We start from the raw sequence: 18,160 nt of genomic DNA, 5'->3' as shown, positions 1-18,160 counted from the left end.
CCTGCAGACCTGCACTACACAATCGCAACAACCCAATTAGGGCTCGGCCCCGATTACCCGAGAACCAGCTTACTACCGGAAGATACTGGCGCTAAGAAGAAAAAAACTACTTAACCTAAAAAGCAAATTTTATGTGTGTCGTGCCAGTACATTCCAGTAGTGAGCTGGTTCTTGAGTAATCGGAGCCGAGCCCTAAACCCAATCGCTTCAAAAGATGACCCGATCAACGCGGGGCCGAGCCGTAATGGAAAGTTAGAACCCCGCAACTGAATCCACACTGTACCCATACTTCCCTCAGCTTATACAGTTTCCGTAAAAGCAGGTAAAAGTAAAAGACAGAATATACAAACCCGTCCATCAAAAGTGAAAAAGAAATTTTAAAAAAAGACAAAAAAAACGCTGTTGCCAAACTAGGAAAATATGATCATCGGCTTGATTGTGTAAAGCAGAATGCCATCTAGCGATTTCATTATTCACTTGAATGAGCTACTTGGGCAAGCTACGGTTCCTGTCGGGTCAACACGAGTCTTTCCTCCGACTCAGTTCATTTAATTTCTTATTAAGGGCGAATCAAATAATCCACCACGGGTAAGTTACCATAAACAATACATTTTTAATGAGCAATGCACCATGAAGAGGTAATTCGACGATGAAAGGCCCTCATAATGTGCTATGTGTATGGAACCAACCATGCTTCTTTATCATGCCACATGTGCTTCTCCTTTGATTGAGTACCACGTCAATTCTTTTTCCGTCATAGGAAACATGAAAGTACCACCGAATCAAGCTGAGGAACAAATTGTCAACAATTCTGTTGATGGCAATAATGCAGATTCTGATGATGGATTGAATGATGTCCCCCCTCATTCACCAAGTCGGGAAGGAGATTTTTCAGAATATATGTGGATGGAAAATGAAGAAGAATTTGAAGAACAAATAATGCAGCAATTAGAGGAAGAAGCACTTGTACAACAATGTATTGATGATGTTTGTGCTGAAATGGATGCTTACATTGCTTCTATTGGCAATGAAACTACCAATCAAAATGGAAATGCTACACACAATGGTTCAGCAGAAGATGCTCTCACTCAAGAGCTCCAAAATCTTGCTGTTGATGATAATGCTGCACAGGTACAAAATAGTAACATTACATATTAGGAAGATACAAAATTTTCACATTCTAAAAATTTTGTTTTCAATAGTCAAGCAAACTTAACCCTGATGCAGCAGAATTTGTTCCACGATTCGGGTCTTCAGTTCCATCTGTTGTGAGCAAGGAAGATAAACTATAAGTCATTTTGTGATTGCATATTACAGGTTTTCCTTGCAAGAACTTGGCTACTGGCTTATAGCAACTGTGCATAATGGAATCTCAACAGTGTATTTTGATGCAAGGTGTATGGCTTAATTATTCTAAGTTGTATGAGGTGACCAGCTTATGTTGTTAGCAATGTGAATATCATAGCTTTTTTGAATTTTGGTGCCTTGATTTTTGTTTTTGATCTTATCTGCTTTTCTCACAATTTCCAGGGTTGGGGTTGATGTTATGATTATATTGGGCATTTTTCCCCATCTTTGGGTATCTCTGTATCCCTTATTTCTAGGTTGTTGTGTACCTTAACTCTTTTATTGGAGCCATTTCGACTTACTCTTGAAGGAACTACTCTTTGACATTCGTTTCCTATTGTATCGAATTGAACTTTTCCGCGTGTAAATAAATTGTAAATTAAAACCATACTACATTTTCTGTTTCTTGGGAAGATTTAACCTAATGTATTAAATACGAGAACATGTCACAAGCGGGCGACACTTCCCACTAAACCAACACAGTTTTTCTGGATAAATATGTTGGAAAAAAAAAATCAAACTAAAATGACTTTACCGTTCCTCTACATGTTTTAGACTTTTCTATAATTTTCAGTTTATTTACTTTAAATAACAACTTTTAACTTTAGTTGGTGTTGAACCAGTTTGAAAATTTGTGTATAAAAATACCAAATCTCTCTCACAGAGTAACAGCGGTAGTCGTGTTTAATATTTTGCTGGCATTATTTATCGACAGTATATAGACAACCACCCAAGCCACGGCAGCGAATAATTTCACTTCATAACGAGTTTAGCCAATGCGACTAAGGGAAATTTATCGAAATAAAAGGAACAAATTTGAGGCGCCGGTAAACCAGTGTTTAACAACTGGTAGTTGCAAACTATGGCCACAAGTGACGCTGGACTCGATATTAGCTTTTTCAGACCAGACGTAATTTCCCAAAACGTCAGACAGTGAACAGTTTGAGCCTTCTTTATCTAGTGGGCGCAGTTGTACATGCCCAATCCCCTATGGCAACTGTACTGTACAGTAGAAAAACAGGCAGAGAACCATCTATGTATGTTGCCTACTGTACTCGTTTTGTTCATTGAAACTTTGCTTTACTATTTACAGTTTCGAATCCGGAAGAGGGAGTAGTTTGAAGATGGAAAATTACGTGGGTTTTTGAAGAAGCAGAGAAAAGCTTTTCTTCTTTGAATTTGGAGAGTTTCTCATAAACAATGATAGGCATGTTGTAAACAAACTAACAGAAGAAAGTTCAGAAAATGAGACTAAATGCGACAGGCTCAAATCATACTGTGAGTAAATATGTGCTTCAGCGAGAGCTCGGAAACAAATTTCCATTGGGCTTTCAAGACAAATTCCGGAAAAGGATATACATATCATTCTCCAATGATCCAAAGCATGGATTTTGGGATCAGTCAACAAGCGGAAAATCAGGAAACAGTGGCCAGCATGGTGGAGTCTTCAATCTTGTAAAGTCCAATAAAAATAATATAGTAGTCAAACATTTTAACCATTTTTATTTTATTATTTCGTTCTTTTTTATAATTTCATTTGAAGGAGTATTCACCTGATGGGTTAGTTATTTGAGAAAAAAATCTTTTGTTGGCTGATTTTCAAGTATGATTTCTGAAATTTTCCTTTTAGATCCATCCTCATTGCAGCCTGTGAACAAAAGAGTTTCATAGTGTTGGATCCAATAACAAGAAGAGATGTCCATAATGTATATAATTCACATTCAGACTGTGTGAACTGTGTCAAGTATAATCATGACTTAGAACAAAAACACATTTACATGGAAGATAATAGTCTTTTTCTTATAGGTTTCTTGATTGCCGGACTTTTGCTACTTGTTCTGATGACACAACAGTTGCATTATGGGATATCAGAAATTTGAAGCAAAAAATGAGAACCTTAAGAGGTCATTCCAACTGGGTGAAAAATATTGAATTTGTCAGAGAAGAAGGTTTGTTGGTAACTTCTGGTTTTGATGGCTGTGTTTTTACTTGGGATATCAACAGTTACACAGAGCAAGGTACCTTTTTAATTGGTATTTAACTGATCAAATAGAATATTAATGTGTCAAGTTATACAACAGGATTTATGAGCCAACGGGTTTTTCACACAAACGGCCTGATGAGAATGAGATTGACTCCTGATAACACCAAAATGATCTTGTGTACTGCTGGCGGATACATCATGATTATTCACAATTTAGATTTTGCAACTTTGAATCAAGACCTTGCTGGGTTTAAACCGAACATGTACCGGCTGATGCAAATCAGCCAGACGCCTATATCCTTGGCCACGAATTTTAGTCACCTATTCAGGTCAAAACGAAATCGTATAGAGTTGATTTCTGATTGGCCTGCAGGAAACGAAGCCGAAGTCATTTCTTCATTACATGTACACCCACAAGGATGGTGTGTCGTCAGTCGAAATACCAGCAACTTGGATAAATCTGAGTGGACTTGCGTCCATGACATTCAAGATATGTCTCTGGACTCGCCTGCCATTTCCCGAAAGCGACCTAGGGTTGAAAACGAAGAAAGTCAGCCATCCACTTCGTATCCCGTTACGTCGTCTTCTAGCGGCTCTTCTTCAGATCAGAGTGATGAAGAAACTCATCATCCGAGAGCAGCGACAACGAATATATCTCCAGGACCACAGGTAAAAGGGTATAGCTGCCTTGTTTTATAAAAAAAAATTGACGGAATTCGCTGGTTTGTAGGTAGAAGTTCGAATAACGGCTCCGTTACAATGGGGTACTCGGACTGGAGAAGCGGCTGGCTTCCATCTTCGTCTTGACTCTGATAGAGTCTCTGTCGAGAACGAGTCGATAGATAACCTAGAGGTCCGAATTCCAAGTGAGGAAGTGCTAGAGGCATTGGAAACTATTCGTCGTGCGCAGTCGGGGGAAGATGAAAACCATACCTCAGAATTTCGAATTCGTCATCGTATGTTTCGCAGGTATTACCTTTTTTAAATATTATTTAACTTAGATTCATGTATTCAAGCTACAATTCTTGACTAGGAATTCTACTCCGCTACCCGCACGCCTTGGACAGTTGAATAACAATGCATCCGGCAGCGATGGAATACCATCTAGTTCATTGCTTGTAACAGACCAGCGTGATAGGTCCTCGAGAGAGGATGTGGCTTGGGAGGATTCAGAAAATCCAAATATAACAGCACATTTTGTTCGGGCTGTGGCTGATTTGGCTGCTCGTTCTGTCCATCTCCTTGACCCATTCCGTTTACGGTCTCGCCATGATATCCGGCGGCATCCGCCATCCTTGACTTATGATGCCGAAAGTAGAGGGGATTTTGAGATGGACATCCATTCCAACCTCAATCGGATCACATATTTTGTTGAAGTAACATCTTTATTTCTTTTGCTCTCGTTATGACCCTTTATACGATTAACTGTATTTTGTTTGTTCTCGTGATTAGGAGCCAAATGTAGGAAGAGGATACATAAAAGAATTGTGTTTTTCACCTGACGGCCGCGTTATTGCGAGCCCATATAGCAACGGTGTTCGCCTCCTTACCTTCAATCCCCAATGTGCAGACATGTCTTACAGCTTGTCCCCTTCTGCCATTAGGGGTACGCGTTCAAATGGAAATGAAAAAGAACCACCGCATACATTGCACTCATTGACAACTAACAAGGGTCACTCCGATGTTGTTGTAACGACAAAGTTTAGCCCTACCCATCCACTTTTTGTCTCAGGTTGTCTTGGCGGGAAAATTGTTTGGCACCAACCTGTTCTTTAGCCGTGTTGGTTTTTTCGTGTGCCGAGTCCATCAGTGTGAATCTCAACAACTCCTCGTTTAAAACTCAACTCAATAATGTTCCTCTCAAAGTGCGACAGTTGGTGGAGTGTTTTGGTTTTGCCATCAAAAAAATATACGCAGCCCTTCAATATCTGTACATAATCCTATGCTGGAATTTTAAAAATATAATGAAATAATATGTTGCTTTCCACGAATCGATTTTGGATAGCGTCCAATGCAATTTTTTTTTTTTATCGTTAGAATGTTTCCTTGCAGACTCCGCCCTACGCATAAATAGCTTCTCACTTGGACTACCAAGTACCAACTCGTAATCTCTGTCAGCAATGTCCGACTATAACTGGATAGCGATCAAGGTTGGACTGTTAGTTAGAAATGCTTGACATCGCATGTGGGTTAAGGTACCTCGTAGCCATAAAAAGACCTTCGTGACTTGGTTTGAGAAATGAAGTAAGATAGACTTAATGTGGTATTTCCGGTCCAAAAATGCCGTTTGGTCATCCAGTTTTTGAAACAAAAGTTTAGAATATATTCTTGATCGGTCTGTATGCAATTGAAAGATTTAGAAATCGTAAAAAGGTTGAAAATAATATAAAGCTATTCAAGGCGGTTAGCAAACTGTAATACGAGAAGTTCCAAACATTTGTATACTCCGAATTTTTGTTGCCATACCTAACCGTAGGGGGAGAAAGTGGCACGTTTACTATTTGGAACACCGCCTGTTTTTTTGTTTTTTTCTACAGAAATGCGTGGCGCACCAGTCTGCTCCTCTGCTCACACAGTCGGTATCCGTCTGGCGAAGGCGTCGTATACCTACCGTTCACCTGTGACGATTAGGCACCCATCAGTTGCGATCGTATTCTTTCCTCCACGCCGAACCGGCTATCTTGGCAGAAATTTTATTGCTCATATGGATACTCATAAAATGTTGTGGTCCAGCTTTAGCAATGGGCATTTGTCATGTTACTGATAAAATTATCAGTGTAGGTTATTTTCGTGTCGTATGAAACCTTCATCAGAGCAGCAAGTGGTTACTGAAGCAAGCCAAGGAATTGTTAGACGCTAGTGATTTATACAACTGGATTTGTCTTTTAAATTTGAGACAGCAGAAGCAATCCTAGTGAGTAGTTCGAGAAGCATTCGATCCATTCATTGTTCAATCCTCTTGTTTGTTTTTTTATTGTGACCATTCTCCGCGCGGTGTTTGAAAAAGTGAAATTACCGTATAGTATTTTTGTGTAGTTGTTGCAGCTCATAACTCAAAAACGAAATGTCTGATACTGGAGAATCATTGGTTGTAATTGGAGGAATTGAAGGGTAATAAGTTTTTTTTTTATCAACTGCGCCCAAATTTCTATCACGATTTTATTCGATATTATAGTGGAGGTGGTCATTCAGTGGCGGTGCTATTTGACAGCAAAGGTAACAAACTGGTCGAACTACAAGGACCTTGTACAAATCACTGGGTAATTATTGTCATTCCAGTTATTATGTATCATTTATTTGAAGTATTATACAAAATGCCAACTTGGGACACATTCTATAGTTGATTGGAATGGATGAATGCCAAAATAGGGTTCATGCTATGATCCAAGAAGGAAAAAAGAAAGCTGGATTACCTGAAGACTTGTCCTTGAAGGCCTTAGTATGGTTTCTAACCTCATAAATGAAGGAGTTGAAGTTAACCAATATAAATATTTTTGTGTCAGGGACTCTCTTTGAGTGGCTGTGAAGATGATGCTACAAATGAAGAACTAAAACAAGGATTCATGAAAAAATTTCCTTCCCTTAGTCTGAGCTACTATGTTTGTAGTGACACAATGGGATCTATTGCCACTGCGAGTGAAAATGGTGGTCTAGTGATAATTTCTGGAACTGGTTCAAACTCATTTCTATTGAATCCTGATGGATCAACAGCAAGATGTGGAGGATGGGGCTACCTCTTGGGTGATGAAGGAAGTGGTAAGCACCATCTGCTGTGCTTTTATCTGCATTGATGAATACCAATGATAGCATTCATTTTCTAGCTTTTTGGGTTGCTGACCAGGCAATCAAAATCTTCATTGATGAAGAAGACAATAGACGCTGTCCTCCTCACGATACTACATACATCAGAAAAGCCATTTTTGAGCACTTCAAAATCACTGACAGGTAACTTTTTTTATTTTTAATATAGGCTGAACTTTGTAGTGCCATAAGTAAATCCCTTTTCTTGCTTTTGCGCTTCCACCATTGGTAGAAGTTACGAATGTGTTGCAAGCACAAGCAACGTTAATCTTGGTTATTTGATGGGTTTTTTCCCACTTGACACGGTTTACTTTTTTTAGATTTGGACTACTAGAGCATTGTTACACCAACTTTAGCAAAGCTGTTTACGCTGGGCTATGTGCAAGATTAGCCACTGGCGCTCACGCTGGAGATGCTTTATGTCTTCATATATTCCACGAGGCTGGACGATCTCTTGGAGAGTACGTTGGCGCTTTACTCCCGTCAATCAGCAAAGTAATAACATTTTTTATTTCTTACGGTGTAGTTGTGTCTCATGTCATGGATCACTTTCACAGGAACTCCTTAATGAACCAAATGGGTTACCCATAATATGCGTTGGTGCCGTCTGGAACAGTTTTGACCTGATGGAGAAAGGTTTTACTGAAGGTGCAAATACCCAACCCGGCCCAAGAAAATGCCCCAATGCCCTAGAACGTTTCAGTTTGCTGCAATTGCAAACAACACTGGCTGTCGGGGCAGCCTATATGGGGGCTAAATTTGCCAAAATTGACTTTCCACGAGAGTATGGCCGTAATTCTAAAGTTTTCTTTTCGAAAACTACATAAGAGGAGGTCCATTTAGTATAAGCTCTGGTTTTATACAACCCTTCTAATATGTTATAGCAACAGTGAAAATTAGTAAGCCTTTACAATGCAAACTGTGCGTTACATGTTTTAGCAGATGTCCTGTCTGGCGTAGTCTAAAAGTAATTCAAATTTCTCTAGGAGATAATGGGACTGATTAAAAAAATCATTTTTTGAGTTTTTAAATTTTAATAGGGAATGCTATCACATATATTTAACGATCATGTTTCAATTTGTTGTTGATGGTTTGAGAGCAATAAATCAACGTTCAATACAAGTATTACAAAATCTTTCATTTTGTAGTATTTTTAACGTTTTCTCTGGACTCAAAAAACTTTGTTCTTCAAGAATTTTAAAATGGTTTTTCGTGTTATCCGAGAACGAAAGGAACGCTTCCAGACATCTGAATGAGTGTTTTAAAATTGAAGTTATGGAAATACACTAAGTAAAGTTTTGTTCAATCCAAACGAAATTATATTTGGTTTCTTGAGGCACCACAAAAAGGGCTGATACAAAACAATATTCAGTCTTACTCCAATTACATGGACCTCATTAGAATAAGCTTATATAATTTTTTTTTTTGGTACCAAAATTAGAAAATTCGCAATTTCTACACGCGCAACTCGCAAACAGTGGAATGGGAGCCGATCAGGCTAGCGTTTCCTCACACCGAATTTATGATAAATAAATATACTGTAAGTGTACCTTATAACGTTTTTTTTTCCTTTTTTGTTTTTTTCGTTAACATATATATCTACTTGCACGTTACATATTAGATAAACCGAGAGACGTTGCTGACATACTGTACAACCTAACCTAACCCCATTATTGCCACACAATATATAGCTATGTAAATTCACGGTTTCCATTCGTTGCGGCCAAGTTTTTTATTGGCAGTATTTTTGACCAGGTGACACGTAAACATAAACCCGGATTGAAGCGATTCTCTCCAGAATGTTTACCGCAATCCTTTTCTGCGCTTTATGTCTTGAATCATTAGCGTAAATTCCAACCTGCAATTCAACAAATAACAAGTTTAGAGTACTATCTCATTTAGGCGGCATGGCAAACGACAACAAACTATAACAGAGAGGTGACACAAAAAAAAGGCAAGTGACAGGAGATCATAAAGAGCCAAACGGAATGCGTGCAAAGAAGCCACATTTTCATGCAGATTGCACGTGCTAAACGTACTGCGACTAATACCTGAAAGTTATTATCCATTGCCTAAACTCTCTTTCAGCATGTCGTACCTTGGAAAAGGAGGAGCCAGCAGGTTAAAAGATTATTTCATTTTGGTTAAATCTCGTATCTCTTTCATGTTAGCTATCGTGTTAAAGGGGTCAGGGTTGTTAGGTACCGCTATACGATACGAAAACTATACTTACTGCTTGACTCGATCGGGAATGCAAACATGATCCATGGGTAGTTCAGCGGAGAGTGACGGTAAGTTAGGTATGTACACAATCTTACGGCTAAACTTGGTGCTGTAAAAAATGAGAATGAAATAAAATAAAAAAAGAAAAATTCAGCTATTGAAACGCAAATTACAGCCAGTTTGCATTGATACGAAACCTGATAAACGGTCGGCACATTAGTACAGCTGCCTTGAGCCAGAGCGTTGGATGGACTAAATAGAGTCGCTTAAGATTCTTTCTCAGTCTCCGATCGATCATCTGATAGCAGTTTTTCACCCAAGAAAACCGTGGAATGCAACTTTTAGGGGTGGCGCCGTGAAAGTAGATGAGTACGTAATCCTCGGCTACCAGCTGATCAAGTGTAGTCAGCACGTACCTGTTTTTCAAAGTAAACAAAAATAATAATAATAATTAATTAAAAATTAATAAAGTGATTTGAATAAACTTGAAAACAAAAATGTGGCAAAAAAAAAAATTTGTTTCCTATTATTTTAACATAATTACTAACAAAAAAAGGTGTTCCATGACGTAGTCATAATCGACGCGACTCCGATCGGGCAAAAAACAAGCGCTAAACACAATGACAGCCGTTTGGCAATCGTTGCCTTGGTAACCACCATGCGAAAGTACCTATACACATAAACCAATCAATCATCACAAAAGCGTTACATTTTAGTGGATCAATAAAATGCAACAATATTACCTTTTTGTAAGGTTCAATAACCTTCAGATCAATTTTACGTTCCAATCCCATTATTACTACAGATCGCCAATTACGTTCTTCATCCTTTTCTTCTTGAGCCGAAGTCTCAGGTATTAAGTCAGGCTTCGTCCTAGAGCTGTCCATTCCTGTAATAAAGATTAATTGAAGCTTCAAATTGCAATCCAATCATTTATATTGAACATCTTACGCTCGTTTAGGGAAGATTGCAACCCTTCGGAGTTGCGAATGCCCTCTGGACTAAAATCCCAGCCATCGATGGGTGAAGAGAAAAGCGAATCCGATCCTGATGCGGCATCTGGTTGGCCACCGTCTTCGCAGACTAGGACATTTTCTTCTTCGATGACTGGACATACGGCGTTAAGATTGATGTCGTCGTCTGAATCGTCGTCCATACGGGCACTGTCATCAGTCGCTGATAATCTTTTTTTGATTTTGGCTGTTTCACGTCGATCAGGATTTCCTGTGAACCATAAATGAATGATCAAATGAGACACTAGTGCCTTAAAGCTCTTCTAATTACAAAGTCATTTTAAAGACACTAGCACAAAGTTACTGTTTTAAGCATTTAACTTGGAATTCAAGCGTGCTAAAAAAAAAGAAAATGAAGAACTAATGAATAAACAGAATCATCGTAAAGTGTTACTACTGATATCTTGGGAGTCGATCAGATCGGGAGGTGCACTACTGACTGCTGCAGAAGAGACTTGTACAGATGCCACTTTGTTCTTGGCCAGTGGATCAACAGCCTCGGGCGTCCTGCGTTCAGTCAATGCCATCAGTATATCCCGACTGATGACTTCACTATAACGGTGGCTATTGCTGACGATTTCTTCCACTTCCGCCGTGGACAGAAGATCTTGCAATGTCGAGCCTAACGTGTAAATGTCTCTGACTTTCTCGGAATTCAAGCAATCCATGATTTTCAAGAGCGTTGCCTCATCTAGCGGAGCCATTTCTGCCAAACTGCCATTATCAATAGGCATCTCAGCTGGTAATTCACTTGTTTCCTTGTCAACATCTCCGTTTGCAAATGGCATTAAGATGCAATCATGATCTTGTTGTTCAGACATGAACATCGTATCATTGGCCAAATCCAATTCAGCGAATGTACCATTTGGTGTAGACGTGAACTTGGCGGGGCTTGTTTCTGATTGATCAGAATAGAGGCTGTCGTTGATAAAATCCTGCGGTTGAGGCACAATTTTACGTCGTATACTGCCATGCCGGTTAAGTTGACCAGATTTCACAATCCCTTCAATCCTGTCAGCGTCAGGAACACGTATGTCAACTGCCTTGATTTTCCGCATAAAGCTCCGTCGGGTTGACATGCTATTCTGGTGTGTCATGGGAAGATGGAAATCTTCGAAATATTCTTCCGTATCGCTGACATTAGCGGAATCGGAAGATTCTTCCTCTACGAAACAAGAGTCATGCAAAAAAAAAGCCAACAAAATGAAAAACAAAAATAAACAAAGGATCAATCTACATGAACTAAAAAAAAGCCATTCCAATTAGTCAAATTGCAGCGCCGATATAATAAAATGAAAACAAAAGCGCAGAAAAACGAATCGTATTTGGTAGACTTAAACTAAATATTCGTTTGCTGTTGTTCCGATATTCTGTTTGTCAGAGGATGTCTAATCAATTGTGGCGAAACCAAAATGAAAGCGAGCGAAGTTACGATAAACAAATGAGATAAAACATTCACAGTTAGGCGAGAGGTTATTCTAACCTTTTTTTAAGCGTACGCTGTTGTTAGTGTCAATGACAGCGCGAAGAGATTCTTCGTCTTCCGAATCCGTGACTGGTTCTATTTGAAAACGAAAATATGTTTACAAGACCTTAAATGAAGATGAATGTACTCAATCTACTGAGTTTCTAATAAAATAAACGCTATGAAACGAAGCGGGATTGTACCATTGTGCTCGGGTCGATGATCTTCAGGCGAATGGCTCAACTCATCATCGTCTGCTACGCGATATTTCATCATGGCGCTGGGGCTGCTAGGAAAATCCACTAAAGAAAATAAAAGCAGAATTGTTATCGCATCCGCCGTCAAACAACAGTTACGCACGAGTCAATCGGGTTGTCAAGTGCCATAGAGTAAGCAACGATAAACAGATTTTTCTTCACAAAAAAACATATACGTATACCGAGGAAATTTTCGAATTAAGAAGAGGATGTGTTGATAGAAACTTAAGTTTTCAAGTGCTCACACTGACCAGTTTCTGGCAAATAGTGATCTGGATGAGGTAGCTCCAAATCCAGTCCAAAGTGGTTGGCTTGCTTGTCCTCTTGCTCCGCCCTGTTTTCCTCGTGATTCTTTTGCCTCGAATCAAGACAAGACACTTCTAATTTGGCCGACTCGCCTACCAGATTCGACTTCTTTTCCGCCTGCTTATCAAAGTGAACACTGTTATAATCCTCGTGATACTGAAATGGTTCCACATAGACGGTCTATATACTGCCTTATCTCTCTTTATCGTATCCTGGACATTACAAAGGGAGGAACTGCGCAGCCTGTATCTTTCAATAACCGCACGCACAATGGGAGGTCTATGAACGTTACATGGGATCGACGGTACTGAAAAAGGGGAAATGAAAAATGCGGTGAACGAAGCGGAAGAAAATGAAGGAAGCAGGTATGGTAAGTGTCGAAAAAAGGAGAAAGAAGAAATGAAAAGAAAAAAAGAACAAAGCCTGGAGAAAAGAGTACGGCAATTTCTACTACTATGGAGAACGAACGAAATGATTTTTACCAAAATTCCCTTTCCCCCTTTGGCTTGTGAACGAACGACGCGCACCGGACATGCATTTCAAGTTCAAAACGGCCTTGGACAAATAGAGTATGAAAATACACAAAACCACAACCCAACGCTAACCCCCAACCAGTTATGAATAATTGGATGGACGGCGATTTCAAGCCACAACAGGATTATAGTATCGATTTGGTTTCTTCAGCCACTGATTCTGGAAAGTTCCGATACATTAGGATATTGAATTACAAATGAAAAGGAGAAGACTGAATCTATTTGGAACAAATTTTAGCAATTCCAACCGACAAATAGGTATCCCCATTGAAACATTCATATGGTATCAAGATAAGGTTAGAGTACCATAAGTGTTAGCCTTTGCTATTTATTTCGTGTCTAATCGATCAGAAAAGGATTATTGGAGAAGGTCACGCGCAGTCCCTGGACCGAGTAGATCGTTAAACAATCGTAAAGCAACGCAGGTTTTTTCTTGTTTGAAACGACATGTTCAACCACCGGTAACGTTACAGCACGTATCTCAATTGCCACCCTCTAGAACTTTTTTGTGAATTCGTGTGTGAAAATGTAACAACCGCAAATAGTCCAACAGACACTCACAAGAATAGCAGCAAACGCAATCACGGTAGAACAAGCATTCTAATGACCACCAGACAGAATTCGAAACGGTAAAATTTGTCTACAGTTTTGTTTAGTTCGTTTAAGTTACCTGGTATGGATACGGAGTGATAGACTGTACATCCATTCCAACGTAGTTGTCCTGACTGTTGAGATGTCAAAGGACTATGGCGAACTCTAATCTGCCCGTGTCGATAATTTCTTTGTGGTTGTAACGTTCGATCCAGCAGCTCGCACCCTAGGCGTCGTACAGAGAAAAGAAATGAAAATGCGTCAACGACACGGGTTGATGATTCTGAACGCGTATTTAGAACGCATCACAACTAATAAGAACGTGGCTTCCTGTTCACTTCTGGGACGAATAATTATTTTTTTTTTTTTTTCACAACTAGTCTCGGGCCAATGCAGTGTTAAATTTTCTAGCTTTGCCGAGTAACCTACGTTTTGGTTTTTTCGTAAGTCAAGTTACGTTTTTCTCATGCTTACGGCCATTGTTCTTTTAGCGTGAAATGGGTTAAAGCAGCTTGATGAATTCCGAGAGGCATTTTTTTTTTGTATTTTTTCTGATTCCTTCTAGGGAAAAGGATTGTCCTGCTAAACTCGGTTCAAGGCAAGGCAAACTTTCCACTTAGTGGGCTACAACAAGAATAATATCTGGTGTTTTCCTTTTTTGTACAACCATCTTTTTCGGCAAGTGCAGACATGGGAAAGAGAGAGGCAGTGCAATCACGAAACAATATTCTCAACAGTGGACCGACTTTCCAATGTTATCAAATCTGATTTATTGGATAAGTGATCATTTGACTTTTGCGATAGAACTATTGTATAATCAACCGACCGAAAGTGAATTGCATGTCCTTCTATTTCGCAGTGTCACCAATGCTTAAAAAGTTGGTGACTAAAAATTATGCGTCTGCTTCATCAGCCATGTTTTGCTAGAGCTTCACACCGAGATCACACTGCGTTTCAGCACAATACGACGGCTGTTAGAAAGAAAAAAAGAAACACTTTCACTTACTTGCAGACTGCGTATAAATTCCTTTCACTGACGAGAGCACGATCAGTTTAATATTTGCTGTCCTCCAGCACCAGATTTAAAAACGCGTCAAAACAGTAACGAGTGGCACAGACCCGACCCACCACTCCGGCTCTATCCGACTGACTAAGAAAAACAGAATTTCAATGGGACGTAATACATACAGATGATGCGCGCCTTCGGGGAAAAGACCGGTGCACTTTTCCCCTCCGGGTATTTCTGTCGTTGTGCTAAAGGCAAAGATTGGTGACTGGATTGTTAAAACACACCTTTTGGCCTGATTATGATTGACCCATTAGAGCGTAGATTTTTTTTTTTTTTTATTAACGGGTGAATGGATTCCTGTCAATTGCTAGCGAACTCGTAGGAAGTTTCTAAGCATTTCATTTTCGACTCTGGTGCCACAGCTTTTAGTCCCAACCGGCCACTCGATCAATATACAACGGATCTCAGTGCGCATAAAGCTGGCGCAGGATGTGTGTGCATTCCCTCATGCCCATAGGCTATGCAGTCAAATGCAATTGTCACGTTGGAAAAGTTAAAGAACGGTTGAAAGAGACACACACAAATCATTTTGCGAAATGAAACTCTTTCTGACAAAAATGGTCATAACATAATTAAGCAGTTGAACAATGGAACCCGAAAGAAAACGAGAATAGGCAATGAAGATTGTACTAAGAAAATTCAGGTTAAATCAAATGAAAAACGCCACTCCACCTTTCTTTACATTTTATTTTTATTGTGAGCGTGGAATGAACCAAATAATGTCTAATTAGGACGAATGCGAGAGGTCGCCTTTTACTTTATCGCGGAGCTGCATAAATTTTGGCGAGGAATTACATTCTTTGACCTGTTTATTTGATTTTTTTTTTTTTTTTGCTCGAGATTTAGTCGTTGTGATGTCGTTGTTCACCTGTCTTAAGAATAACAAGTAACTCTAACGAAACTTCTTATTGTATTTATTTATTTTTTTCCTTGGCGTATAAAATCAAATGCATACAACCAAGAGAAATAATTAGCCCCAAACTGACTAGCTAGGTAGCTTTAATAATCATTTATCTAAAAGACGTTTAGCTTTACCGGGTACATTTAAAAGATATCCAAATCATAATTCATTCGTCAGCTTCGCGAAAAAAATTTTCCTGCCGAAGTTTTTTCTCGATGGCATCCGAATCCATATGATTGAGCACAAATTTTTTGTACGACTGATCAAAATGACTCTCAGCAAAGCTATTCTCGGGGGTTAGAGGGTCCCTCTCCCCAGCGTGAAGTTCATCTCCTGGCCGTCGAAATAACACATACTTCGTGGATTCTATGTTGGCAAACACAGCTCCAGTGTTGAACTCTGACAATTTTGCAACTGGGGACGAACGTCGATCTTCTTCGTCGTCATCTATACAACTGTTGGTAGGCGTATCAATTCCCGAATTGGAGGCAGATGAGCCATCCGGTGGACTTTCGTCATGCTTCAGAACATACCAGAGTTTAACAACCGTTCAGTAACAGTTAAAAGTGGATTATAATATGTTTTACCAGGTTCGGGACACTTGTTCTTCTATCACCGCGGTGGGAAAACATATTATTTGATGACTCCGGTTTTGACAAAATAACTTTTAACATTGGAAGAACCGCTTTCCGGGTAGCCGTTATATTCCCTTGGTTATAATAAACATATTCCGCATTCGATTTGATTGCATGAAGGTCTAAATTGGGTTCGCCCTTTTCTAGTTCTCGGCATATCTGTTCAATATTTGAGGAATAAATAGATAAATAACATGCTGAGTGGTAAACTTACAGCTTACTCCATTATTAAAAACGGTCATGTTTACATACCCTGGTCTTTAACCACGTGAGGCGTGAATATATAACAAGATCGCGTTTAACTTCGTCGGTCTCGTGATTTATCGATATTCCCATCAACACTGCCCCTTGATAGCCGGAAACGTTGCAAAAGTCCTGCAATTTTGTGGTAATATCGGGATACTTCGCAAGCAAAGTAGAACAGAGAAATGGAAATCCACAAATGGAAAGTTTGATGCCACCAACTTCTAGGATTTTTCTGTCTTTTTGACATAGCTGTTCAAATTTTAGATTTCCAACATCTTCTTTGGCACACTGGAGCTCTTTGTAAAGGATGTCCTTTGAAATGTTCGGGACATATTGCGACAATTTACGGAAAATTTGTTCATCTTTAGCAGTTGCCCTTTTTGCAGTTGCAGAAAAATTCGCAACATCTACTACAATAGCTCCTACATAGTTTAAAAGAAAAGGCATAAAACATTTTAATAGAAAGATTAGAATGCAACTTACCTAACAGCAAAGAGGCAGAAACAGCATCTAGAATTTCGGGTGCACTTTCGAAAATGAGAGAAGCTACAAGCGTACTACATGAACCAACAGGTTCAATCAGCATATCGACCATTTCGGAAAAAGGGTGTTCTTGTTTATGGTGATCAACTATTTGAACAACTGAAGAATCCAAATTGGAATCTGAATTGGACAGCACATTGTGATCCACCTTGTTCGAAAAGAAGGACTCACATGTTACCGACAGAACATATAACTTTAATAAATCAAAATATACCAGAACAAGTTTCAATTTCCCACTTTCTTTCAAGGAATCAAGGCAGATATCATCTCTAAAATTCAACCAAGACATAAGTGTAGTACATTTTATTACAAAATATTAGTTAGGGTATTGAAATAAATTTTTATTAGAACCTACCGGAAAATGAGGTGGTCTGATGAAATATTGAATCTACATGAAATGGAATACACAGCTTAGCATTTCCTATCCCTAACATACTTTTAAAAATAATAAACATAACTGTATATACAAACCTTTTTAGAAAGTAAACAACTTCCGTCTTCAAACAGTAATCTTCTTTAGCTATGTTTAGAACTGGAAGATGAACACTGGAAAATTTTTTCTTATGTTCCAGAAAAAAGGCAAAAACTAAAGCACATACTGCTGAATCTAAATCACAAGATTCATTCCCAAGTATGACACAAACACTATCATACGACTGAATCTGTGGCTGCCACAAAGAAATGAAAAAATAAAATTTAAGCCAAAAGCTAGGTGTAGGTTTAGGTATCTTTAGTGCAACAAATTTGTAAAACATTTAGTTAGTAAAAAGGTGCATACCAAATTGGCTTTAGATTTCTTAAGAAAGTTTTCCATATTTATGTGTCTAATATCTTTCACACCCAACAATCTGTGCAGAGAAGGCCTTTTTGTGTCTTGCACGATGCGGCTACGAAATCTAAAGGCACTTTAGGAATTAGGAGTCATAAATCATTGACAACCTTACACCACCTTCCATAGTTTCGGATGTTGATACTTGATAAGCATGGATTGGATGTGAAGAACGTCGGAGTTGCCCCGTGTACTTTTGTTATTGTAAACAAGGTGAAGCCTTTCGTCGCCACCAGAGTCTAAAACCGGGCGATTTTGGCGCTGGATTTTAATCGGGTTAAATAAAAAACTAAAATTTGAAGGGCACACAAATAAGAGTTGTACTTCAATTAATTTTTATAATTAGCACACATCTCTTTTGGCCATTTGACTATTCCTTATTAAAATTCAACATTCAAGCCGCCCACATTCCTTAAT

At 39.0% G+C, this 18,160-nt stretch overlaps 5 protein-coding genes across 14 annotated transcripts; 3 read left to right on the top strand and 2 right to left on the bottom strand.

Moving 5' to 3' along the window:
- Window positions 1-430: 430 nt before the first annotated feature.
- Window positions 431-1,737, top strand: LOC116920619 (polyadenylate-binding protein-interacting protein 2). The gene is made up of 3 exons (XM_032926744.2): window positions 431-588; window positions 761-1,131; window positions 1,203-1,737. The coding sequence occupies exons 2-3, from the start codon at window positions 766-768 to the stop codon at window positions 1,290-1,292; spliced, it is 456 nt and encodes a 151-aa protein (XP_032782635.2). The 5' UTR covers window positions 431-588; window positions 761-765; the 3' UTR covers window positions 1,293-1,737.
- Window positions 1,738-2,279: 542 nt separating this feature from the next.
- On the top strand, window positions 2,280-5,322 carry LOC123472560 (DDB1- and CUL4-associated factor 10-like). 2 transcript variants are annotated; one of them, XM_045174300.1, is made up of 9 exons: window positions 2,280-2,384; window positions 2,441-2,802; window positions 2,891-2,907; window positions 2,978-3,091; window positions 3,154-3,365; window positions 3,429-4,000; window positions 4,062-4,300; window positions 4,365-4,707; window positions 4,784-5,322. In XM_045174300.1, exons 2-9 carry the CDS (start codon window positions 2,593-2,595, stop codon window positions 5,105-5,107), a joined length of 2,031 nt encoding a protein of 676 aa, XP_045030235.1. In that variant the 5' UTR covers window positions 2,280-2,384; window positions 2,441-2,592; the 3' UTR covers window positions 5,108-5,322. The 2 variants fall into 2 exon arrangements, with proteins under 2 accessions (XP_045030235.1, XP_045030234.1); XM_045174299.1 differs by having other exon boundaries at window positions 2,320-2,802.
- A 585-nt stretch (window positions 5,323-5,907) lies between these two features.
- Window positions 5,908-8,267, top strand: LOC123472557 (N-acetyl-D-glucosamine kinase-like). 2 transcript variants are annotated; one of them, XM_045174295.1, is made up of 8 exons: window positions 5,908-6,245; window positions 6,368-6,442; window positions 6,507-6,591; window positions 6,672-6,770; window positions 6,835-7,087; window positions 7,153-7,276; window positions 7,453-7,627; window positions 7,690-8,267. In XM_045174295.1, exons 2-8 carry the CDS (start codon window positions 6,396-6,398, stop codon window positions 7,957-7,959), a joined length of 1,053 nt encoding a protein of 350 aa, XP_045030230.1. In that variant the 5' UTR covers window positions 5,908-6,245; window positions 6,368-6,395; the 3' UTR covers window positions 7,960-8,267. The 2 variants fall into 2 exon arrangements, with proteins under 2 accessions (XP_045030230.1, XP_045030231.1); XM_045174296.1 differs by having other exon boundaries at window positions 6,339-6,442.
- Window positions 8,268-8,428: 161 nt separating this feature from the next.
- LOC123472555 (protein prune homolog 2-like) lies at window positions 8,429-14,670 on the bottom strand. 7 transcript variants are annotated; one of them, XM_045174289.1, is made up of 13 exons: window positions 14,527-14,670; window positions 13,600-13,746; window positions 12,342-12,516; window positions 12,037-12,135; window positions 11,852-11,929; window positions 10,763-11,533; window positions 10,307-10,579; window positions 10,099-10,244; window positions 9,904-10,025; window positions 9,553-9,771; window positions 9,366-9,464; window positions 9,184-9,230; window positions 8,429-8,990 (listed from the first exon to the last, which is right to left on the bottom strand). In XM_045174289.1, the coding sequence occupies exons 2-12, from the start codon at window positions 13,633-13,635 to the stop codon at window positions 9,194-9,196; spliced, it is 2,055 nt and encodes a 684-aa protein (XP_045030224.1). In that variant the 5' UTR covers window positions 13,636-13,746; window positions 14,527-14,670; the 3' UTR covers window positions 8,429-8,990; window positions 9,184-9,193. The 7 variants fall into 7 exon arrangements, with proteins under 7 accessions (XP_045030224.1, XP_045030220.1, XP_045030222.1 ...); XM_045174285.1 differs by lacking the exon at window positions 9,184-9,230; XM_045174287.1 differs by lacking the exon at window positions 9,184-9,230 and having other exon boundaries at window positions 10,766-11,533.
- Window positions 14,671-15,480: 810 nt separating this feature from the next.
- On the bottom strand, window positions 15,481-17,957 carry LOC123466267 (exopolyphosphatase PRUNE1-like). Of its 2 annotated transcripts, XM_045174293.1 has the most exons (9): window positions 17,864-17,882; window positions 17,693-17,810; window positions 17,386-17,582; window positions 17,270-17,302; window positions 17,129-17,183; window positions 16,855-17,062; window positions 16,378-16,793; window positions 16,078-16,284; window positions 15,481-16,010 (listed from the first exon to the last, which is right to left on the bottom strand). In XM_045174293.1, the coding sequence occupies exons 2-9, from the start codon at window positions 17,726-17,728 to the stop codon at window positions 15,657-15,659; spliced, it is 1,506 nt and encodes a 501-aa protein (XP_045030228.1). In that variant the 5' UTR covers window positions 17,729-17,810; window positions 17,864-17,882; the 3' UTR covers window positions 15,481-15,656. The 2 variants fall into 2 exon arrangements, with proteins under 2 accessions (XP_045030228.1, XP_045030229.1); XM_045174294.1 differs by having other exon boundaries at window positions 17,386-17,576; window positions 17,693-17,957.
- Between the last annotated feature and the right edge of the window lie 203 nt (window positions 17,958-18,160).

This window comes from Daphnia magna, linkage group LG5 (genome assembly GCF_020631705.1).
Source record: "Daphnia magna isolate NIES linkage group LG5, ASM2063170v1.1, whole genome shotgun sequence".
NCBI lineage: Eukaryota > Metazoa > Arthropoda > Branchiopoda > Diplostraca > Daphniidae > Daphnia > Daphnia magna.
This window is presented reverse-complemented; position numbering and strand designations above follow the sequence as displayed.